This window comes from Lissotriton helveticus, chromosome 2_1, assembly GCF_964261635.1.
Source record: "Lissotriton helveticus chromosome 2_1, aLisHel1.1, whole genome shotgun sequence".
In the NCBI taxonomy this organism is placed as follows: Eukaryota; Metazoa; Chordata; class Amphibia; order Caudata; family Salamandridae; genus Lissotriton; species Lissotriton helveticus.
Genome location: NC_136059.1, coordinates 164,086,413 through 164,111,595, shown reverse-complemented (window position 1 = coordinate 164,111,595; position 25,183 = coordinate 164,086,413). Strand labels below are relative to the sequence as shown.

Here is a 25,183-nt window from a genome sequence, read left to right as displayed (position 1 = left end):
GAACAAAGAAAGAACACCCCCCACCCAACACGCATGCAGAGGCTACGGCCTACCCCCCCCCTAGCAGTGTGTCTGTCGCCCCAAGAGTACCCGAAATTTAGGAGCAAGAGAAAGAAGGAAAAGAAATCACAAAAGACCGGAGGAGGGCCAGGAAAATAACCAAAACAATCAGTACTTTTACCCTCGGCCATCCATCCCCGGACCCCGAACCAGCACCAGACCAACATGTATCTCCCACTATTGTCCATTACAGTCCCAGCAATGCACAAAACCGGATGCAGCAAAAAGGGAGAAACATCCTCAACCTTGTCCCTTTCGATCCAGTACGCCGACGGAGTACAGTTCTAAAGCAGCCATCTTGGACGGAGAAAGCAAAAGTAAGGTCCACTGCTGAGCACGATGCCATCCACCAAAGTCCGTCCACCTCAGAGCCAAGCGGTGAACGTCCAACCAAGAAGGAGCAATGCACAATCGCAATGCTTGAAGGGCTGCCGGCCAAAACAGCAGTTGCAACTCCAGGATGGGGCATGGAGACCCGCGATGAAGCCCCAAAACAGTTGTGCGGCGAGGCGTCCGGACACAAACCTCCCGCCTCTGCCGAGGACCAAGATCTCCACACATCTCCGCATCAACACTGGGTAGCGCGGCAGCAACCACAACTCTCTTATCCAGCACCTTCAAGTACGTCTGAGCAGGCTGGTAGTCGCAGACAAACACAGGGTGTGGCGAGGTGCACAGCACATGGAGCTCAGCATGGCCGTCCGAGGGCTCTGCAAGCATAGAGATATCCAGTCGGCATTCCAGGTCCAGGGCCATGTCGCGCACAGCTACACGGAGATTACTCAGGGCATACATAATATCAGCAATCCTGAGGGGTGCCGCAGGATAAGAGGGCGCCGCCGTCTCGCGCACCCTGGGCGCGGGGTCACACCGTATCCCTCGAGACTGGTCGCCGTCGGCCATCGTATCAGCAGCCCACCAGCAGCCGGTCCGCAAATCACTGCCACTCCAGGGGGTACAGTAGCGGGACGGTCCCCTTTGCCTGACACCCGGCGACAATGCAGCGCAAACCGCTATGGATACCCCAAATGGCCGCCGAGGGAGAGAGTCCCAGATGGCGAGCGCCCAGTACAAAATGGCAGCCGTCTCAGCGCTGAAGAACAAGAAGACGCTCCGAGCCGTCCACAAGCCAAAAAGAGGGTAGAATATATCTTCTACGGCGGTGACACAAGTCGAGCATGAAGGCGTGCAGGACAGGGCGGCTCGCTGTAGCAGGGAAAACAATGCGGCAATGGCTATCCGTCAGCTAACCCCGTCCTGCTACAATGTCAGCCGTTGTTGCAACTTGGGACGGCAGCCTCCGGAGAACAAAGACCCGGCCTCGGCAATGCAGCACTGAGACAAAGACCGGGACACCTCGTCGCCTCTGCTACCAGGATCGCGCCGGGGAGCACACCGCTGGACTCAGGAGCGCCTCACGGTTCCAGGACGCCGACAAGTGGGCAGGATAACATGCAGGATCAGCGGCGTTGCGGGAGAAGAACGAGAGGGTCGGCGGAGCCGAGGGATCAGGCGGCCATCATGGTCGCGGGCTAGGCTCCTCCTCGGATAGACTGTTTTTAAAAAATATATATATATTTATGGTCCTTCTGGAAGTAGGAGTAAAAAGGAAAATTAATGAAAAGCTACTTAAGGAGTTTAAATAATAAGAAACAGATATTTGACGTATTTACTAAAATTTGAACTTCCCCAGCGGCAGTAGGTTTGAAAGAGGGAAAAAGGTTTCCCCAGCGGCAGTTGGTAATATCAGAGGAAGTGGTTGGAGAGACATACGAAGCGTAATTTAAAAGATTTTAGGAAAACACACAATTTTTTCTTCTCCAGCGGCTGTATTGTGAAAAGAGAAGTTTGTAATTTACATTTAATTTAAATTGTCATAAAAGTCACATTTAAAATGAATTACGACTTCTCCAGCGGCAGTTTGTTCATTTTATTTGGATGAGAAGGAAAGAAAGTTAATCTGGGAAAACGCAGTGTAAACGAAAGGAAGTTATTCGGTGAAGTAGGAAGTCAAGGAGTCTTTGATTAATTACCGTTTTTACCCTGGGCTGGAAAACAATCCTGTGAGGCGAGCTCCTTCCTTGTCGGCGCTCCCGTCGGAGTGATGATGTCATAGAGTGAGGAATGGGAGTTGGCGAAGGGCACGCGTAACCAACGAAAGAACTCGAGCGTCTGTGCGCTCTCAGGCGCGAGTTCAAAGGACACGTATTAGAGCAGGAGCGGCAGTTTTTTTTATCGCGTAGGACAAGAAACATCATTTCAGAGCTGTTGGAACAACATGAGAGAATAAATGTGTCTGCGCTTTCGTTGTATGCCAGTTCATCACATGAAGATACGAAGAGAAATGTTTTGCTGAACACAGGGGAGAATTCTTTTGTGGTGATTTATATAAAGACTAAGACTATATTTATAAACTTCGTTTTGTTTAAAGAAAAAGAAAACTTACATATTTGTTTTAAGTTTTGTCGAGAACTATAAAAAAAATAGGTATAGGTAATGTACATTGGGACAAAAATTTGACAACTGTTTCAGAAAGAAAATAATTTTACATTTAGTGTAAAGGCAGTTAGAAGGTAATTTTATTGAAATTTGAACGTTGTGCATTTTATTTTTAGTTGTTTAGAATATAAGAATGCAGAATGTAACAACTCCTCCGTTTTTTTTGAGTGATCCTGGTGAACCCAGGGTAAAATGGAGCAAATGGAAAAAGATTTTTGCGCACTATGCGAGAGTTTGTGCCGCAAACTTAAGTGCGGAAAGAAAATATTCTTTATTAATGCATTGTCTTGGTAGGGAAGGGCAGGAGGTCCTAGAAAATTTGCCTGCTTTGTCTCATCAAGAACAGAGGGGGTTGGATGAATATGAGGTTTGTTTGTTGCAACTTGACAAACATTATTTACCTCGTGTTAGTACCATAATGGAAAGGTATCATTTTGGAAGAAGAGAGCAAGGTAAAGAGGAGTCTGTGGAGGAATACCTAACTGCTTTGAGAAAATTGTCTTCTACTTGCAAGTTTGGTCCTGCCAACGAGGAACGTTTGAGGGATCAACTAGTTTTGAAATGCAGGGAAGATAAAATTAGAGAGGAATTGTGGCTCAAAGATGAACCACCTCTAGAGGAAGTTGTAAGTATAGCCAAGAGGGTTGAACACATGATCAAATGTGTTGATGAATTAAAACATGACAAAGGGAAGTCTGAGGAAAAGGTGGAAAAGTTAGAAGTAAGGGAGGATGTAACGCAGGTAAAGGAGGTGAAAGAAAGCAAGCCCTTGGTAAATGATGAAGGTAAAGAGGAAGCTTCTTCGTCAGGTATAACTTGTTATAGATGTGGAAAAGCTGGTCATAAAGCGAATTCGAAGTTCTGTCCTGCGATGAGCTTTCTCTGTCATGGGGGTGGGAAAAAGGGGCATTTTGTGAAGTTTTGTAAATCAAAGGAAAAGAAAAGTGTAACTAAAGAAATTAAAGAAGTTATATGTCAAGTGAAGGATAAAGAAGGAAAGGATTATCCGACAGATTTGGTCAAGATTGAAGGAATTGAACTGGAAATGAAATTTGATTCTTGTGCACGCATAACAATTGTTTCTAAAGAGTTTTATGAGAAATGTTTAAAGGATAGAAACAAATTAAGCAAAATGGATGTATGTGCAGGAGTGTATGGTGGTGCACCTATAAGCATGATGGGATATTTCAATGCTGCCATTGAATTCAGGGAAAGAATTATTGTTGGGAAGGTTTATGTTTCTAAAGTGGGCGATTGTTTAATTGGGTGGCCACATCAACGTTTGTTGGGAGTCATACTCAATCCAAATGCAAATCCTCAGATCCAAATTCAGGAGGTTGTATCAAAAGAAAGTTCTTTTATGGAGGAGTTTCCCAAACTCTTTCAATCTGTTTTAGGTTGCCTTAAAGGCTATGAACATTGTATAAAGTTAAAGAAGAATGCTGTTCCAGTGGTTGCTAAGGTCAGGAGGATTCCAATAGCAGTTCAGGAAAAAGTTGAACAGGAATTGGAAAAATTACAGGAACAAGATATAATTACTACTGTGGAGGCAACTGAATGATTGGCTCCTATTGTTGTCGCAAGCAAACCCAATGGCGATATAAGATTATGTTGTGATTTGAGGTCTCTCAATAAGGAAGTTGTAGTGGACAAATTTCCTTTGCCCAATATTGATGAATTACTATCATCTTTAGGTGATGCCAAGATTTTTACAACGCTTGATTTAACACAGGCTTATCATCAAATCGAATTGACGCAGGATTCACAGGATCTTACGGCATTTATCACTCCGATGGGTGCCTTTAAGTATAAGAGGATGCCGTTTGGTCTTGTGTCTGCTGCGTCGGTTTTTCAACGTGTCATGGCATCTATTTTGAAGGGTATAAGAAAAGTGAAATGCTATCAGGATGATTTGTTGATTTGTGGTGTGAATCAAGAGGAGCATGATAGAATTTTAAGAACGGTTCTAAGAAGGTTAGAAAATGCGGGATTGACCTTAAAATTTGAAAAATGTAAATTTTCAGTCTCTGAAGTGAATTACTTAGGTCATACCATATCTGCGGTTGGTATTTCACCAAAGAAAGAGCTGGTTGATACTATAAGAAACTTAGTATCACCAAAGAATAAGGAGGAGACTGTTTCTTTTCTTGGCATGGTGGAATATTATGGGAAGTTCATCAGGAATTTAGCTAGTAAATCTGGGGGATTGAGAGATCTTTTGGGGAAAAATAAGGAATTTAAGTGGACGGATGCATGTCAGAGAGAGTTTGAGAGTATCAAGGAAGATTTAGTTGCAGCACCTGATTTAAAAGCATTTGTTCCTTTTGAAGAGACTTATGTGATCACTGATGCTAGTTCAAAGGGTTTGGGAGCTATTTTAAAACAGAGAAGGAATGGACAAGAGAAGCTTATTGCCTGTGCTTCAAGAAGTTTGAGAGGAGCGGAACTGAACTATTCGGTCATTGAGAAAGAAGCTTTGGCCATATTCTGGGCGTTAAATAAGTTCAGGAATTTTCTGTGGGGTCAGAAGTTTAAAATTTGTTCTGATCATAAACCACTAAGGGAGATTTTCATGGTGAAAGGGTTGGATAATGTTTCTTCAAGGATCAGAAGATGGGTGATTGGTCTTCAAGAATTCTGTTTTGAAATTGACTATATACCTGGTGTAGAGAATGTATCGGCAGATTGTCTTTCACGTCTTGTTGATCACTCCCTTGTGGTGGATAATGAAGAATTGGATGGTGAAAGTGCGGTTAATGTTTGTGAAATTACCTCTGGGGTCATTCTTGAAGAGGAATGGTTGGAGGAGTGTAATAAAGATGGTGAGATTGATGGTGTGATTGCTTCTGTAACGAGCAATACTGACTTTAAAAAAGATCTGCCCAAGGTGTGGCATTTGGTCAAGAATGAGTTATCTGTGGAAAATGGTTCTAAGTTAATTCCTCCGAGTAGTTTGAGGAAAAGGTTGATTGAAGAGGCTCATCAAGGACATATGGGAATAGTTAAAACAAAAGAAAGGATTTGTTGTTCTTTTTGGTGGCCAGGGATGGATTTGGAAATTGAAAGGGAGGTGCGGGAATGTTTGCAGTGTAAAGTAAGTGATAAAATGTTAGTATCTCGCACTGCTCCAATGATCTGTCGTGATCTCCCATGTGGACCTTGGGAAGACATTGCTATGGATATTGTGGGTCCGCTCTCAGGTGAGCATCGTACCCCCTATTTGATCGTTGTGATTGATCTCTATTCAAGGTGGGTTGAGATCTCTTCGGTTTCTGAGGTGACCTCTTCATCTGTCATTGATTTTCTAAAGGAAATATTTAAAAGGGAGGGTTTTCCAAAATCCCTGTTGTCTGATAATGGTCCTCAGTTTTGCTCTGGTATGATGTCTGATTTTTTGTTGTCTTGTGGAATTAAGCATAAAAGATCTTCTGTCTATCACCCAGAGACTAATGGGACTGTGGAAAGATTTAATAGGGTGATAAAGGAGAATTTTCAGCTTTCAAGAGTGAATGGGTTAGATTGGAAGGTAGAGTTGCAGAAGTGTATTCTGGCGCATAGGTTTTCACCACAGATGTCAACCAAGAAAACTCCATTTGAGCTTTTTAAAGGAAGAACACCTAATACCAGTTTGAGTCCGGCATGGATGTTCTGGGGGAAAGGGGTAAAGGATAATGGCATTGGTGAATGGAGAATGAGAGAAATAGAGCAACGTCTGAAAAATAAGAAGTGTTTTGATGAAAGGAAAAGGGTACAAGAAGGGAGAGTTGAGGTTGGGGATGAAGTAAAGGTCAGGGCTCCTGTGGGTTCTTTGTCATGGTGCAAATACTCTTGTCCCATGAAGGTTATCAAATGTTTTAATAATTCTGTGAAGTTAGAGAATGGAAAAATATGGATTTTAAAGCGTGTTGCTATATTTAAAAAATGTAATGCTGACATTGATACATGTGCACGTCGAACTATTTCCATTGATGGTACAATGGTACCTCCTAGTAGATTAAGTTCACGTGTTAGAAAAGTACCAACTTACCTCAGTGATTACACCCCCTAAAGAAGAAATCATTTTTTAATCTATGAGTTGATTTCTCTTTCTGCATTTTGTACTAAGTTGTAATTTTGATGACTGCATATTCTGTTGTTTCATTTGTATTTTATCCGAAAGTTTTATCTTATTATAAGAAAGAGGATGTGTAGTATGCTCTTTATGTCTATCTTAGGTTGATGTCATGGAACCTATAATGCTTAGATGTGGAGTATTCTAGGAGTTCAGTTACTGCCTGGTAGCTGATGGTGAGGGTGTTAATTAATAAACCTTACTTATTCGACTCTACATTTTCATGTTTATTTACAATTTTACAAGTAGGGTGATCCCCTTCATGTCTGAGGCAGCGATCTCGGTCATCCTGAAGCCTGGTAAAGATGCGCAAGAGTGTGGCTCTTACAGGCCCATTTCTCTACTTAACGTAGACGCCAAAATGTTTGCAGATATACTGGCTGCTGGCCTTGGCCCTCGCATGCCTGACCTGGTAGATCCTGATCAATCTGGCTTCATTCCATCTAGACGGGGGGGTGATAATACTAAACGGCTCTTACACCTCCTCGATAGCACCCAACGATCGCAGAGGCAGGCCTTCTTGTTGGCAATTGATGCTGAGAAGGTGTTTGAGAGGGTGGGGTGGGCCTTCCTCTTTGAAACCTTGCGTCGCTTTGGGCTTGGAGAGAATTACATCAAGTGGATTTGCTGCATATACCACGCTCCCACTGCCTTTGTACAAGTTAATGGCACTAGGTCCCACTCATTTCCAATTGCTAGAGGGATCAGGCAGGGCTGCCCCCTATCCCCTCTTTTATTTGCGCTCTATAAGGAACCTTTGGCGCAGCGGATTAGGGCAGACAAACTGGGGTTGAAATTTGGTGCGGACATACATAAAATTAGCCTTTATGCAGATTACGTTATTCTCTCCCTTATGAGGCCCCAAAACCACCCTGCCAGCACCGCTAGAATATCTCAATTCTTTTGGCACTGTCTCTGGTTTTAAGGTTAATTTGGCTATTTTGGTTATCCTGAATCTAGGTATTCCTCTTGATGAGATGATGGAGATGCAATTTCAATTTCCGTTTACATGGACGAGCCAGGACATACTTTACCTTGGCATCCGACTGACTCCCACCATTGCCCGCACGGTCTCGCTTAACTATGAGAGGCGCCTAGAACAGACGACTAAAGCGCTGGATGCTTGGTCTCGTATGCGCGTGGCGTGGTTTGGCCGGATAGCAGTGGTGAAGATGACCATTCTGCCCCGCATCCTCTATATTTTTCAGCTGCTACCCATGTCTCCACTACCCTGCACGCTCCAGTAAAGGCAGGTTCTCATCAATAAGTTTGTACGGAATGGGAAGAAGCCGCGACTTTCGCTTGTCCAGATGGTGAGTTCGAAAATCCAGGGTGGAGTGGGCTTACCTCTGATCAGGGGCTACTATCAGGCCTCCAACCTCCTCTACATAGTGGAGTGGAACAGGTCTATGTCCAGCAAGCACTGGAATTTCATGGACCAGTCGGTCTTAGGGAGTAATATTTGGAGGGAGCTATGGCTACCTCGCAAACACAGGGTATGAGGCCTCTACTCGTCTCCGTTCACGGCGCCGACACTTCGGATTTGGGACAGAGTGGCGCAGCAGAAAGGCTGGAGCTCGTTTCCCTCGCCGATGACGCCCATCATTGACAACCCCGATTTCCCTCCGGGTCAGGGCTCAGATGTCTTCCGCAGGTGGCGGGAGGTTGGCTGCAAAAGAGTTGGTTCCCTCTTTGACACAGAGGGGCTGATCACATATGCACAGCTTGGATATGATTATGGGCTTTTACCTACTGCAAAAAAAATTCCACTATTGGCAGCTGGCTCACTAGGTGACAATGCCCTCTATCTACTCCCGCATATCTAGGCCCCTCACTTGAAAGATGATTGTTCCGTAAAAGGGACGACCGTCGCCTCATTTCTGAATAGTATGCTATGTTAATGTCGGACACGACTCCAAAACGCACAAAGGCGCAGGTTCGCTGGGAGACGAAATTGGGTAGGCCACTGATGTCCAAGGAGTGGGAACACATCCTATACCGCACGCATCACAGAGCGCACAGTACAGCGGGAGAGGAATCTGCTTTCAAGCTATTCTCCTATTGGTAATACATGCCTGCTCGCATCCAGAGTTGGGACAAGAGTAAGTCTGATCACTGCCGGAGGGGGTGTGGGATGTCTGGGACCTTGCGCACCTCATGTGGCACTGTCCGAAACTTCAACGCTACTGGGCTGAGGTTCTCGATAACATAGATAAGGTTTTTGACATAACGCTGCCCAGAGCTACGGACTATACACATCTTGGTCTTTCAAATCCTAAAGTTTTTCTACTAAAGTCCTTACAGGGCAGGCAGATAGCTCTTGCTCTGTTGGCTGCTCGGCAGGTCATTCTAGCTCTGTGGGGTACAACTTCAGAACCCGACCTGCTATCCTGGATACAGCGCTTATGGCACTTGCTAGCAATGGAGCGGATGTCCATGAGAGTGGCGGGTGGAGGTAAAGACTTTGCTAAATTGTGGGCGCCCTTCTTGGACTTACTGACGAGGGATATGAGAGAAGTTACTTGTCCCAAATACTTGCAAATTCTTCAACGAATACCGCTGGATCAGGAGTCAACAACCCCAACCTAGGTAGCATGATTTCTATAGCATTCCTTGTAATTTTGATTGTAATTTGCCTTTTTTTCTGTAAGAAGATGACGGCTGGTGCGGACATGGTGTGGGTGGGTGGGGGTGGGCAGGGTGGGGTGGGAGGGATTCTATTTTGTTTTTTGTTCTTTCATCTGTACTGTTGCCAGGTGATGTTCTATCTGTTGTTTGAAACTCCGGAAGTTGTGCTACTATTCAGAAACAGTCCTGCTCACTACGCGGCCTGCCTCCGGGTTGTTGGTTATACACGCTGTGTCATGTACTATTTAATCGCTCTGCCAGCGTGAAGGTGTAGGCAGGAAGCTGTGTCTATCAACTTTGCCTTCTGTTAACAAAAACGATTGGTTCCTAAAATGTAATCTATTTTTCTAGTCTGGTGTGCGATCTTTCTTGTGTTGTGTTTTCCCTTTATTACTGTTTGAAGTGCTGCATGCATAATTTACACATTTCCTCTGAGTTAAGCCTGACTGCTTTTGTGCCAAACTACCAGAGGGTTAAGCACAGGTTAGTGACTTTTTTGTGGTTCACCCTGACCAGGTCTGTGGACGTTGCTTGAGTAGTATTTCACCCCCTTCCCCTCCTTCCCCTTCAACCAGTAACCCAATTTCTCACACTAATGTTTCTAATTGTTTATGGTTTCATTGCATATGACTTTAAAGAATACAAAAACCTTAAACACAAAGAAGTGTGAATTTACATGTATTACTTAAATAAATGTGGAGATATACAAGTTGCAACTAAATAGTATTCATGGATAACTATCAATGAAATGACAAAAATATAAATATGGATAAATAGAAATGGAAAAAATAAACACCATAAAACCGGGAACTCTATGCTCCATTTCCCCCTGTGTTATTGACACAAAGTTCTCACTATTCATCAGCAGTATTGAGTGAGACTTAAGGACTGAAAATCCATGAAGGTTTGTGCCAAACTAACTTGGCTGTGGAAAGCCATGAGGACTGTGTGGAGAGAAGCAGTCTTCTGTTCATCAGAGACAACACTAATACCATTTCTGACATAGCAATAAGTGTTCAGAATATTATCAACACACACTCGTTTTAGCACTTCCTGTTCGTGGGCCCATCTATAGGAAAAGGCAAAAGTGTGCCTCAGTAGGAGAATAGTTAGGAGACAAAGAGCACAGCTGACCTTGCTATGGCTCTGCTCAGAGCCACAGCTACAATATATTCTCTAAACTATTTATTTTGAGAATAATTAACCTCATGACCCCGATATAATATGGGATAAATAGCGTAGAAATTATATTGCACATCAACTCTTCTGCCTTTTCGTAAGCATCATCGACTCAAAATAATACATAAATGTATGAACTAGGAGCATGCTATCAAAACACATGGTAAATGTAAGGCATGCTGTTGCACAATAATGAAATAAAATCATCAGCTACTCCAAATAAATAATGACTTGGTTACTCATTAGGGCTTTACATCATAAGTAAAAGCGCAAAAGGGCGCTAGCTTCTAATAGACAGGAAATGCAAATTTCTCTTTCAGCACTCTGATTCTGAAAAGCATATTAAATTCCAGTTCCTGCACAAACAGAAATGTGCCTAGTGATCGGAATTCTGAGTCCTAGGATAATTTGAGTTCCTGTAACAAATTTCTGCAAGTTTCTCATAAAATCTATTTTAGGCAAAAAATCTGAAAAGAAGGAAACAAATGGAGATTTAATTTTGAGAAATGTTGAATCCACATGCCACGTATCCTTCAGGGATGAACGTCAAAATAGAAGTTTTTTGCGAATCCAGTTGATATCGGACCCAATGCTGTGGCACTTACTGGGTGGAGTAAAAACTACCCCTTAATCTAATTAACTCCTAAGCTGAGCCTTACATGTTCTCAGCCACAACAACCATCCATATATGTTTGAAAACAAGCTTTCCATACCGAAAAGATCTGTCTACCAGCTATCTTCTGCTCTCCACCCCCTCAGGATGCAGCAACCAATACATTTTGGATGGCCCCACCCTACTGCGCACCTGATGCATGTTGACTGCAGTGAGCATGGCACCATCACTGTTGACCTGTCCTACATCTCCCCAACTTTAAGAACCCGATCAAGATTAAATGGAATGATGCTCAGAGCATTCATGAACGTCTTATATGATGCCGTGATAACTCTAGAAACCTCATCTGACCCTAGTACAGACGCGGAGACCCTGTTACAGCACTTCAACAGCTAGCCCCAGACAAAAGCGGATGCTAAACTCAAGTCCACAACATCGGCACCTTGGTTAAGCGTGAAGCTCATAGGCAACAATGTACACAGAGATGCCAGGAATAGAATAGGGGGTGCATGTAGCCGCATGGTGACTATACCTCCCAGAAACCACTTCACTACACACAGAGAGCTCATTTAGGAGGGGAACGCTGCCTACCATAGGAAGTTCAGGAGTGAAACCCCCAAAAGACACAGGGAACTTTTCATGGTCATCAAGCTTCGAATTACTTCTGCAATGGACCACCCAGTCACCCATTCCAAGAAGTGCTCAGTTAAAAACAATGTTATCATGGACAATATAGTTAAGATCTAGCAACATAGCACCGTACACACTCCAGATACCCCCACAATGATTCAGACACAAAGTATATTAAAAGAACATTCACAACCTTTCCACAGATTAACTGGCAAGCTCACTCGTGTCCTTGATAGTCACATCATATCAGGAAAATATCATCTAATTTCCATTCATGAAGGAGCTATCCAATGAAAGCCCTACATGGCTACTGAACAACCTCAACAGACCCATCGACAAATCACCTTGACTGGACAAATCCTTTCTTCCTTTAGAAACCCTAACCTACATCCTGGCAACACAGCAAACGTCTGCCCAATTACACACTTTCATGGGAGTATCAGGGAAAAGGCAGTCACAAAGCAGCTCTATGCAGGATTATCATTCTGGCTTTAAGGACGTGATGATTCAAGTGGTTGATGACTCTTCAGATCAACAGCGCTGTCTTTTCAGGATACTTCACCGCTCCGCGGCCTTCAATAGCATCGACCATAAAACCCAACTTGACATCTTCAATGTGTTTGGCAGCATTGACATGCAATCATGGGTGTAGCTATCAGTAGTACAGATGTCCCAGCCTGCCTTGTACTGCCTGCAGTTATTTATAAGGAATTACAGTCAGATTGGGTCCCTACTCTGGGGAAGTGGGAGAGCTGGAAGAGAGAAGAAGCTCAACGATGAGCAAGACTCGCCTCGGTGAATCAAGACTAGAGTGGAGTGGGAGATATACACAGGCCACCTGTATACATTTGTGAAGCTTCTGCTCTTCATGAGCTGAGCCGCCGTATGATAGTCTGGCTGCAGTATTCCGCATCTAATTATAAAACAGCTCAACTGAAGTCAGCACTAGTGCAGAGGCATCAATCGATTAGACCCTCTCTATTGTCCTTTAGGAAGGGGGCCCCATCCAGAACAGTTCATACCAAGAGGGAACAGACTCTGTTCTGCGAAGGAGTCCACCCTGTACCGGAGAACTGATTCCCCACCAATATGCAAAGGTGGCAAAATGGCAGTGCAATACAAAAAACCACACGCAAGAAAGACATCTACTAAAAACAAGAATCCCGGCTTCAGCACTGTAGGAAACAAACTGCTTTAGACTAATTCATCATCAGGTTACTGCCCTGTGCATCGGATTGCTTCTTTCCACCAACCCATCATATCCTGGCTTCTATAATACGGAATCACCACATGCACTGTTCTGGCTACCTCACTCCATGTTCGAAACATCTCTGCTGCTGCAGTCATATTCCTTCTAACATTGCCTTTGCTGTTTTTGCTGTATCTAAAATACCAACGTGCATTCATGTATTTTGAATTGTAATGCAATGTGGCCCTTTTCATCCTAGTTTGGTCTGTGACCATCTTTAAACCCAGTTAGGCCTATGCTCCACTTACATTCCAAGTTGGCCTTTATTGCCCCTAGCCTGGTCTGTACCCCATCAGACACTTTATTACCAGTTTTCATACCCCCTCTGCCTTATGCTGCGGTCTGGTCTGTGCCCTACATATGCCCCAAATTGGCTGGTACCGTCCTTATTCTCCAGTCTAATCTGCATCCCTCCCCTTACACACCAGTTTGGCTTTGGCCATCCACAGAAAACAATTCTGCCAACCATAAATTGTGTAGCTCGGCCACATTGCATCTTGGAGAAGTGATTTGACAGACTTAAAGTTGGAAGCAAGGATTTCGCCTCCCGTGAAGGATTCTGAGTGAAACAGCATTTTACTCGTGACCAGACAGTGATCAGCATCTGTCCACTCCATTGCTGTATTGTCACAGCACAATGAGCTAGGATTTGAAGAAGGCTTCCTGAAAGACGGATCATAACTCAGTGGAGTAGTTGTTCAGAATATCAATCCCTGGCCTGGCTATTGCATCGGTACTGACACTTGCCGACCACAAGATGTCCTGGGTGCTGCATACGGGTACCACCATGATTAGACCCGGACGATGAGAATACTGCTTTTATCCTGAATGTCTCCAGTATGACAGTGTAGATGTTTCACAGAGATGACAAAGCTAATAGTAAATTTTGACCATGTCCTCTACAAAGCAGACCTCTGGACATTTAAATAGCACTATGTTCACCTGCAACAAACACGGAGACCAATAGAGAGAGTGATGACTAGACATTGGTAACGCTGCTTCTTATTGTAGACAGTTTACCCCTAGCAGAACAGAAGACAAATCCATCTTCCCTGCCTCTGACGAGGAAATAGGTTCACTGAACCTTGTAAATTACCCTGCTAAAAGCGAAAAAGGTGATGGAAGACAAAATGTTTTCATCTCACACAAGGTGAGCTGCATGCCATTATCAGTGACCAGTTTTGACAGGAACACCATCTCTTCTAAAGATGTCCCCTAAAATGGCAATGGTGGACTTGGTATTCACATTTCTCAGAAACACCGCTTCAAACCACCTGGATTTCGCATCCATTAAAACAGTAGCAAATTGCTCTTGTTTAGGCAAAAATGCAAATGGATCAATAAAATCTAGGATAACCTTATCCCAAACCGAATCCAATTTTGACATGTGCTGGCAATCCTCCTTTTCACTGACACCTATTTTCAACCTCTTCTCTGAATTCTTGCACTCTACACACCTGTAAGCCCATAGCTTGAAATCAAATCCATCTTGGGCCACCAAAACTTCTCCTACAACCTTTTCATTGTAATCGTATGACCCACGTGGCCCTCATGTGCCAACCGCACTAACTTATACATTACAGTTGCTGGGGGTACAGACCTCTCCCCCCTCACAATAAGTTTGTCACCATTCAAAGATAGTTCCTCCACCACTTTGTGATAAGGTCTGGTGGCAGTGGAGTACATACTTTCCCTTTGAATGCCACCCTGTATCATTTTAGTCACTGCCTTGACCTTCTCATCCTTATCCATGGATTCCATCCACTTCTCTCTGGAAACAACACAATGAAAGTTCTCCACCACATCTTCCACATTTGCTACTACCAAATCACCCTCTACCCGAAGTGTATCAGGCAATCTAGATAAACAATCTGCCACTTTATTCTTCCACCCTGGAAGAAACTCCACAGTGAAATCCCATTCTTGCATCTTTACGGCCAATCTAGCTAATCATTCAGAACAATTATTGGTCCAATTCAGTCCCAGAACTTTAAGTAAAGGTATATGATCAGTCAAGAGGATCACCTTCAAAACCCAAATAAATGTACGGAAATGTTTAGTGGCCCATGCGGCAGCTAAGGCCTCCCACTCATTGACAGAGTAATTCCTTTCAGTATCTGTCAATGAACGTGACATAAAAGCCACAGTCCTTTCCACTTTTCCATGAAACTGAGATAAGATGGCACCAAACCAACAGCACTGGCATCTACCATTAGTACTGTCTTTAGATTGCAATGAAAAGGATCCAGTATGTTGGCATTCGATATTTCATCTTTGATTTACTCAAAATCCTTTTCTGTGAACTTGCCCATTCAAATCTCCTTCCTTTCCTGAGCAGCCTCCCTCAATGGTTCAGACTTACTCGCAAAATCCCTAACGAACTTAGAATGACATTCCACCATATCTATGAACGAGAGCAACTTGTCTTTGTCATCGGGCATCTCTGTGTTAACTAAGTCACTGACCAGATTCATCTTTGGTCTCACTGCTTCACCTGAAATAAAATACCCTACATATTCCACCTCACATACCAAAAATGTACACTTCTCTTTCCGTAAGGGAAGTCCTGCACCCAACAATCTAGTCAAAACTTTGTGGAAAATCTAATTGTGTGTATTGATACTGTCACCAAAAATGAATAGGTCGTCTTGAAAAAATATGACCGTGCTGACACCAGACAACACATTAGAGATGAGTCTTTGGAACACGCTAACCACTGAGGATAAGCCAAAAGGCAATCTGTTGAACTGGAACCCCCTCAGTGGTGACAAAACCTGTAAAATGCTTGGGATCTGGGTGTTACATGCCCTAAAGATAGGTGCTTTTGAGATCCAATTTGGTACAAAACTTTCCACCTGCTAAGAAAAAAGGAATTCTCTGACATTAGGCAAGGTAAAACGATCCACGACAACACACTGGTTCAAGCTGCGAAGGTCAACACAAAATCTCAAAGACCCATCAGCCTTCTTCGTGATCACAGCTGGAGATAACCACCGAGTGGCCTCTATCCGTTGAATGACACTGTCACTGACCATCTGATCAATTGGTCTCTTGACTTTGGGCCTTATTGCAACTGGAACCTTCCTAGCTACATGCCTCACTGGAATAGCATCCTTCTTCAATACTATTCTTTTCCTGTAATCCTTGGTCACACCCAACTTGTTCTGAAAAACTGGTGCAAACTGTTCTAGCAGACCACTCACATCACCATCATCCACAATCATCACCTATTCTGCCGCTCGAGGATTCACCACTATATTCAGATCATACTGATGGGACCAACCTAGTATAGGTGGCCCTTCACTGGCTATGTAAACTTTCCAATGAGTGTGGTGATCCCGAAACTCAATCCTTGCACAGAAAAATCATATTGTTTCAATACTAACTCCCTGGTATCCTCTCAACACAACATTCGTGGAATTCTACCTGGCCATACCACATCATACACCGGTTTGGAAATTATGGTATACAAGGAACTGGAATCAATCATTAAAGCTGTCCACCCAGAAGTTGGCCTTAGGACGTGATCTTCTTTTGGATCCTTTGGATTCAACATCTTCGACTTCTTCTGAGTTTATCATAAGAACTCTGTGTTCCATGATTTCTCCTGAGGACTCAATTGAAGCAATGCTTTTGTTTGTCGCCCTGCACACACAGGCAAAGTGACCCTTCCGTCCGCAACTGCGCCAGTCTTTTCCAATTGCAAAGTAAGACTTTGAGTCCCCTAAGTGAAAATGACTGCACACCTGTAACACAATTGTGTAGTAGATTTGTTCTGTACAGGAAAAGAGCCGGCAGAACCTGTGGGTCTCGAAATTCCACTTTTGTCAAAAGTCGCAGCTGAAACACCTAGTTTCTTCTTCACTAGTGCTACTAACTCCGAATCACTATCCACTTCGGCTACCAGTCAACTTCTGCATTACCTTCATACACTTGTCTGATTCTTCCACCACTTTGGCAATTTTGATGGAATCCTTTAAAGATGAGTTACTAGCTGCCCAAAGACAATCTTGCATCTTCTTATTGTTGCCCTGAACAATTAAATGATCCCCAATACGTTATTTTGTCATGGGCCCAAATTTGCACCTCACAGACAGTTCTCTCACTCTAGCTACAAATTATTCCACTGAATCATTGGGCCTCTGCGGCGGAGTGTAAAATTTGTGGCATTGCATGACAATATTCTAAGTCTTGGCAAAACGCGTTTGCAGGTGCAACTTTGCTTCTTTGTAAACATCCTCCATTACATCACCATATTCATCATAGACGTGTAGTAAATATTTGAAAATGTGTTGGTCTTCAGTGCCCAGACATCCAATTAATAAAGCTCTCTTCTCGAGTGGTGAAAAATGTGATACTCCTAATGGCACCAAACAGTTCTCAAAAGTTTCCACCCAGTTTTCCAATTCGATGGGTGGTTCACGTCGGTGCATTAAAAATGAACTACATACTGACTGATACTCTTGGTGGTTGCAATAGGGAATAGCACCGTCAAGGGGTCTTTTCCCTATGTCTCTCTTTTTTTTTTTTTTAACAATAGGGAAAAAAAATGAAATGGCCAACCTTAATTGCATGTTCAGGGACGTCATTGAGATTATAGTTCCACAACAAATGACTGAATGGCAGTATAAGTATTCCCAGTTCCCTGAGGCCGTATCTATGATCCTGATTCACTGCAAGGGTGTGACTGGGAAGGTGGCTGGGTGGCAGTGCCTCAAAGAAGACTCACTGTGAGTAATATTCGCTGTTTGTACGTGTGTGGTGACGGCACCACACACATTAAATGTAGAGAGCAAAAGTAATGCTGGTGAAAGTTGGTGCAGTTGTAATGTGGGACTCTTGGGAGCCTTGCTGAAGCGTGTGCACGGGCACGAGTTGGCAGCGTGTGGGGCTCATAATGAGCATTCGATGCTCCAACGTGGCCAAACCTCTGTTAATGGAGATGAAAACTGCTCCAAAATACAAAACAAGAGTGATGGTAGCGGCCCCGCAGTAATCATAAAAGACAAATTCTAAAGGGCCTACCGAACTAATCAATCCGCAACCCAGGATTCCATTGGCTGTCCCGTCCTGTCATCAAAATGTTGTAACCGCTTTTCATAAATCACTGGATACTTAATGATAATTTCATCTTCTAGTTTAATGGCAGTATGGAAAAACCTGTGTCTGTACACCCAGACACCAACAGCTCAACTCCCTACTGCCCTGGAACCCCCCTTTGTCATAAACCTCACTTCATTCCACATTCCCCCTCCAAAGATGCTAATTACATTAAGGTAAACCCCAGTGTAACAGCCTTCCTAGCAGAATTAGGCAAAAAAGCAGGCTCTTTCAAATAAAGTTCATCAAAAGAAAGTAAAAGTAAGTTAATGTGGGTGCCTTGAATGACTACTGCGTATCAAAGACCATTCCCAGAGGAAGGTGGAGGAGTGGTGCCTAAGCTTTCTAGCCAGCAATCTGTGGTCCTCAAGGTAGGTCTTCCAAAGACTAGTACTTCAGTCTTGTCATCGTTCAGAGTGAGTGAGTTAGACTTCATTTGAGTAGCCAATGCACCTAAACAGGTGTTAAAGTGCCTCTGAAGCAATTGCAGGTCCCCATCTAATCTGAGTATCATTCACATATGCAAAGATTCTAAGGCCAAAGGAGTCCATGAGATTAGGCAGCAGATAGACATATAAACTGAAAAGCGTCGAGCAAAATTCATATGAGCACTGAAATGGTGCTCAAGAAGTTCAGTAATTATATCTGTATGATAATGGATGGTGGGGGAGTGGTAGCAGCATTTTAGACTTATCGGTAGCCTTGGACACCTTGTACGATCCCACTGGATTAAACTAGTTTAACCTCACTGGCACAATAACTAGACCGAAAAGGGTGTACAAGATGACGATGTTAAAAACATAAGGACAATTATCAATGGACTCGGTGTAAAAAAACATAAGGACGATTATCAATGGACTCTGTGAGTTTTGTTGCCAGTGGTAACAAAGAAATCAGTCTATAATTAGAATTGCCAGGACGGCAGCAGGTTTTTAAAAAAATGGGATCACCATGGAAGATGATGTGAAAAAATAGGACCCCCTGTATAGTTCTAGTACTCCTAGGACAGGGTAAATTACCAAAGGCGAAAAACTTTCCTAGGCAGTGAATACCAGTAGCATTACATTGATTTATTCAGCAAGATGTGGGGGATAACCCAAGCTCAGTGCAATCAAACCACAACTATTTAAAACATATTATTTCATCTTTATTTTATCACCATGGAAGATGTACAGCTGCCAACAGTTCCCTTTCATAGAGAAGAATTGCGTAGGTTGGTAAATGAGGAGACAACAACCTGATTTTAAGCCACTCACTGGGCAAGTATGTAAAGGAGAGCACGAGGAGCAAGAAATAGAACAGAAACCTGCTCCACTGTAGCCGATGAAAACTTAGATCAACCAGGACTAGAAGGCGATGACTTAGAAGGATCAACCTCACCATTGAAAGAGAAGAGACTGTAGAACTAAAATTCAAGGAGCTGGTGAATTTTGCAATCTTAGCGAGAAAACAAATCAGATAGGTGTAAGCACAAAATTTGGCTGGGGGAAGCCCTTAGAAGAAAGGGAAAAGTGTAATAAGTATGTAAGGTTATTACACTCAATACAAATAGCTCAATTTCATCAATATGGTCTGCAGCAAAAAAAAAATATCTGAAGCTAAAAACATGCTAAATAGTCATTCTCACATGTCAGTGACACCTCAATACCATACATGTTGATCACTTCACACATACCTCAGTCATTGGGCTCTCAGCGCCTCACTCCTTGACTCGGACATCGTCTCACTGCCTTTAACCAGCAGCTCCAAGCATCAGATGTACATTTTCACAGGTTTAGGTCAGAGAAATTCAATTGATAACATATCATGTTAAAATGTCATGACTTTATTCCAGTCTTTCAACTATTAATCTTAGGAGTTACAGCAGTACTTGTGCACTATAAAGGAGTCCGAATGATCGTATCTTCTGCAGTAGGACACTTAAGGGATTTCCACCAGGGTAAAACTGGACAAAGAAAAATTATCTAGATTTCTGTGTGTTATCCATCAGAACTCAACAGGCCTCTTATTACTGTTTCAACAGCAACTTAAATGTTGGAAATCCTTTTCCACCTTAATGATTTTATCCCTTGGTTTTCAGGTGTTTGACTTCACGCTCTCAGATGAAGATATGGAGAGCATGATGAAGTTCCACAGGGGACAGAGGCTTGTTGTTCCAAAGTTAGAGGTCAGTGTCATAAGAGTTACATAGAAGGATAAGGTTTTTGTTTTTAAATCGGTTTATTGTTTCCAGTACAAACATTACTGAGTCATAACAATGACAATGCAAAAGTTGCGGCTTATAAGTCGGGTGCTTGCATGTACAGGATCCATCTACATATAAATAAACTGAAGCAGAGAAAACATTACTTATACTTTACGCATTACAAACCACTCTCCCAAGGAGGCCCCCCTCAAATCCCCTTCCCTGACTCCGTCCATGGCTATGATTCACTTACCACGAGCCCCCCCTTCAAGGACCCCGTATTTTATCAAATTTACTTGGACATCCCCTGGCCTTGTAGATCAATCGCTCGGCCCTCATGCACCAGTCCATGTTGTCTTCCCACTCTCGAATGCCCCCCAGTATCTGCTGATGTCGTGCAATGCCACCATAAGCACTACATTGAGGAAATATGAATGTATTTGTCTAATTTCTGCTCCCCCTAGACTCCAAGCATTACCGACGGTGGAGTAAGATCGATCTAGAAGTCTATAACCCCAATCTTCATTTCTAATTTTCACACAGGTGGACGGCAAGCAACTTTGGAGAGACGTGGGCCACCCTCACTTCCCGTTCCTGGCCCCTTATTAAGTGGCAATAGATGGAAACGAAGACGTACTTCCTCGTCAATCGGTCCAGCAGACCAAGAGATGTCAAATCAATCTCCATTAGTTTTTTTTTATTCTTCACAGAAGACCATGCAAATGTAGTTATATTTATAACAATGATTATTGCTTATATAAAATCCTACTTCTGCTTTATATTGTGATCCTCAGAAATATCGACCAGAGAAATGTTTGTTTTTTAAGTCTACCAGGGCTTGGCATTTAAATAAAATGTGGCCCACATCTTGCACCATGGAAGTGTGCACATTGCTTTTTCTCATTGTAAAGAATAGAAGACCAAAAACCTTCAACTATTAAAAAAGAAAAAGAATACATTCTAAAATAAGCAGACTTGCAGGTCTTTAAACAGTCATTTTCAGGAAATGGCTTTGTGTGCTAAATTCAACATTCCTTGGAGAGCCTTGCAATTTTAGGGCTCGCTTTTAAGAGTACTGAAAGTTACGATCTGAGCCCATTCTATTCCACCTAGGTTAGTTCTAAGAGAGTTCTTTGTTCCATTAAGGATAGTTTTAAGATAGTTCTTTCTTCCATGTTGGATCATCCCAAGATATTTCTTTCTTCCACCCAAGAAAGTTTTAAGATAGTTCTCTGTTTTACTTAGGATAGTTCTAAGCACAATTATTTACCAGAAAACTGAGCAATTGTATAAATTGGGATTGTTCATCGATCCCTTTGATGAATATGCCCATTAACAAAGGAAGGTGAAGGACGTCGGGGAAAGCCTTTTTCAGAGCATATCACAGTCTAAGTGAAATTTTGTAAGGATTAAAATAAAAAAAATCTGGTTCCCTTCAGAACTTGAAGCCTGCAAGGTAGCATACTATTGTGGGTATTGTTTTTCTTTCAACCTATTGAATGTATCATAAATTGAGCTTAAGCTAATGTAGATTGGGTTTTCACTGTCCTTCATCTTGCACCAACTCCACAACATATCACAGGATGACTATTGTTGCCCTTTTTTTCTAAACCCCCCCTCACCCACACACAGCCCACACACGCCGCGTTGAGGGAGTGACCCCTGGTATAGCCCAAACCGCTGAAAAACACGCGAAGTCATAGCCCTGCACCCCATCCCCGATTCCACCCCCCCAGTTGGTTTGTTAAAAACGATACTCGCACACTACACACAACTGCGGCAGAGTTACTCTGACGAGATTCTAACAACCAAGCGCATCACTACAGATCCAGTCCATTCAAGTACTCATAAACCACGTATGGAAGACAATAAACACGCCCAAACACTAAATACACCCACTTGTTCACCGTACTGGCAATTTAAAGTAACTGATTGATGAATAACTGCAAATGTTGTTGTTTATGCTCGTATACTTTGTCTGCATCAGAAAAATTCAATAAAAATGTTTACAAAACAAATTGGTGTCCTTTTTTTCTAAAGAAAGCATTGCACGGATCCACTCTAATAAACCGTGTTTTCCAAGAGACTTTATCTCACGTACCTAACAAAGGAGATTTGAACCGTTTCAGGTGATTTCTATAAAATGTATCAATTGAATTTCTTGAATAAACTGTGTGAAGTATGCAAACCCAATGTGTTTATTAATAGGACAGAAACTTTGAATGTGTTCTGTAGTAAAAGGTTTCTTTTTGCTCATTCCCTAGTGGGAGATATCATGAGAACCATGTACCTGTGTGAGATGAATGTCTAAAGTCCTATAAAAAGACATGCAGATTTCTATGTGAAGAAGACCTTTTTCTCCACCTTTAGAAGGTGCATCTAAGCCAGATTTTACTTAAAACTGCATCGAGTTCTCTGTACTTCTGATTCGTGTGCTCTGCTGCTGGACCAGTCATTTCAAGTGCAATGCAGTGGTGTTCGGATGTTGTAGCACTGGAATTATTGGTCATCTTGTAAGAATAGAACTTTCAACGTACTCTCCAATAAGAGCACTTTTCCGTAACAGTGAATTCTGTATTATCTCCATATTACCTAGGGGACGTCCCCCTATAGGTTGTTCTCCACTCTAGGCAATGTAAGCCCTGCCCAGTGTCTCTGTCAGAAAATTGACTTACATCTCGCTTGACACCACCATTTCTTACCGAGTTGATGTCAGGTGGCAATAATAGAATTCTAGCACCTTCAAATCAACCTTCCCAGTTGCCGTCACCAATTATGGTGTAAGGTGAGCTGGAATCATCCAACACCTTTACCTGCTTCCCACCCACCACGATCTCACACTCCGGCATCACTAGTGGCTCACTATCAACTCTGCCATCACCTGTAGCACTGAATACATTTTTTTCTCATTTTCAGTGGAGATTACATATTGTACCTTAACATATTTGCATACTCTTGAATAATAGCCGTTCTTGACACATTTTTTACTAGTCACAGTTTTGTCAAAATATCCTGGACGGCTACAAAATAAACCTGGCTACCACATCTGTAGCATCGGTTGAGTGAATCCCGATTTATTGTCACCACTAACTGTACACTACCATCTTGTCCAACTGATTTCAAAGCTTCATTCACAGATTCACTGGTTTCATGTAAATCCGTTCTCCTATGATCTCTCATATTCCACACTCAGTCAGTAGTGTTCTCCAAGCCTTCAATTATGTCAAGAGCTACTTCTGGATCAGGGTTCCTTGCTGGTAGCTTCTCCTGCACTTTCTGACTGTTGGTTTATCCAACTAGTTTATCTCTGATCAAAGAATCAGAGCGAGTACCAAAATCACAAGAGTTTTCAGGGATGCTATGTAACGCCTCACTTTCTCCATTCTTTCCTGCACTTTTGTAAAGACGTTGTTTTTACAGAACAACATTGTGTAGTTTTATGTTCTGAAGTGCTTTTACAGCATTGTAAGAAATTGAATTATTGTTTGAGAAGGGTAGAACTCATGCAACATCCACAGTCCATCTCAGGGTGAACGAAAAAAGTCACTAAATTAACCTAAGCTTAACCCTTTGGTAGCTAGGCACACAAGCAGTTAGGATTTACTTAGAAGCCATGTGTAAAGTATATAAGCAGCCCACAAACAGAAATAAAGTGAACACAACACAAGAAAAATCCCAAACCAATTAAAAAAAATAGTGTACAGTGTGTTAAATAAAATTAGACCAGAACAACAAAATTCCAATCAGTAGAACCGAAGATCTGCAGTTTCTTCGATTTTCACATTCTTTATTGGGTTTTACATCTCATACAAAAAGTAGAGCAGGATAAAACTAACATTCCAACACACATGATCAAGTAACCACACTGATCAGAGTCAAGGGATAAAAAGTCCCCATAAGAATTAAGGATTAAATCAAGGTGTACTACAATTGGTTCCATGTTGAGATTGAGGCAGTCATGTATAAGAGACTAGGGCCGGGGAAGGAGAGAGGTGTTGGAAAAGAAAAAGGGAAGGTGATATAGTGGGGGGCGGGGGGCGGGGGGTAGTCCGAGAAGGCCTTCTTGCCAGTCAGGTAGATGTCTCCCTTTCAGAGGGATGTCTCTAAGATCTGCGTGTCGTAGGGCAGACAAGGTAACACTTGTCTCGATCTGGGATCCCCAGATATACCCCATGGTGGAGTTATATGCTGGATCATCTAGGGTCTGTATTGTGCTGGTCCAGATCTACTGTCTCTAATAAATGTGCTCCATGTCTGTAGGATCTTGTCCATTCGGTCGCATTCAACCGGGTGATGATACATTCATAGGATGCTAATTTGAACATATACTGAAGCTAAGAGTCATGTGATGGACAGATAGCATTACACCAAAGCCGTAGGAGGCAGTTTTTCTTCGTGGACAGTGCTGTGACGAGCTATCTAGATCAGTGGTACATAACTTTTTTACTTCTGTGGACCTCCACTCAATAATGACTAGAACCCGGAAACCACCAATGAATCAATATTGGAACCTGGGGCCCCCACTGAGTTAATACTGGAACAAGGACACCCGAGCCTAAGCATTTTTGAACGACAAATAAAGAAATAGGCGTTCATCAAATACAAAAACAATGCAACATTTTATTTGATTTGCAAACAAATATTTAAAAATCTTCAAAATTTAATAGGAAGGTTGGAGTGTTTCTAAATTCAATTGAGGCCACTCATCGTCCATACTATATTCTGTTTGATGCTCTTCCACTGCTCCCACAAATAAATCTGAGGATACAAATGTAATTTTGAGCTCAAATTTCAGACTCCTTCACATTAAAAAAAATTCACTTGTACATTTTGCTTCTTCATTTATATACACTTTATCAATCTGTTAATAGTATTTAATTTTCTAAGCAGTTGCGGACCCCCTGCGAAGGTCTCGCAGATCCCCACGGT

The 25,183-nt window shown here is 42.6% G+C and overlaps 1 protein-coding gene across 1 annotated transcript in view; it reads left to right on the top strand.

Moving 5' to 3' along the window:
• Nucleotides 1–21,146, top strand: part of LOC144819266 (aldo-keto reductase family 1 member A1-A-like) — a 187,265-nt gene extending 166,119 nt beyond the window's left edge. Inside the window, exons 8-9 of the mRNA XM_078677233.1 lie at nucleotides 20,150–20,236; nucleotides 20,798–21,146. Of these exons, the coding sequence (XP_078533359.1) occupies nucleotides 20,150–20,236; nucleotides 20,798–20,863 (153 nt within the window). The 3' untranslated portion in view covers nucleotides 20,864–21,146. The remainder of the gene's footprint in view (nucleotides 1–20,149; nucleotides 20,237–20,797) is intronic.
• The last annotated feature ends 4,037 nt before the right edge of the window (nucleotides 21,147–25,183 follow it).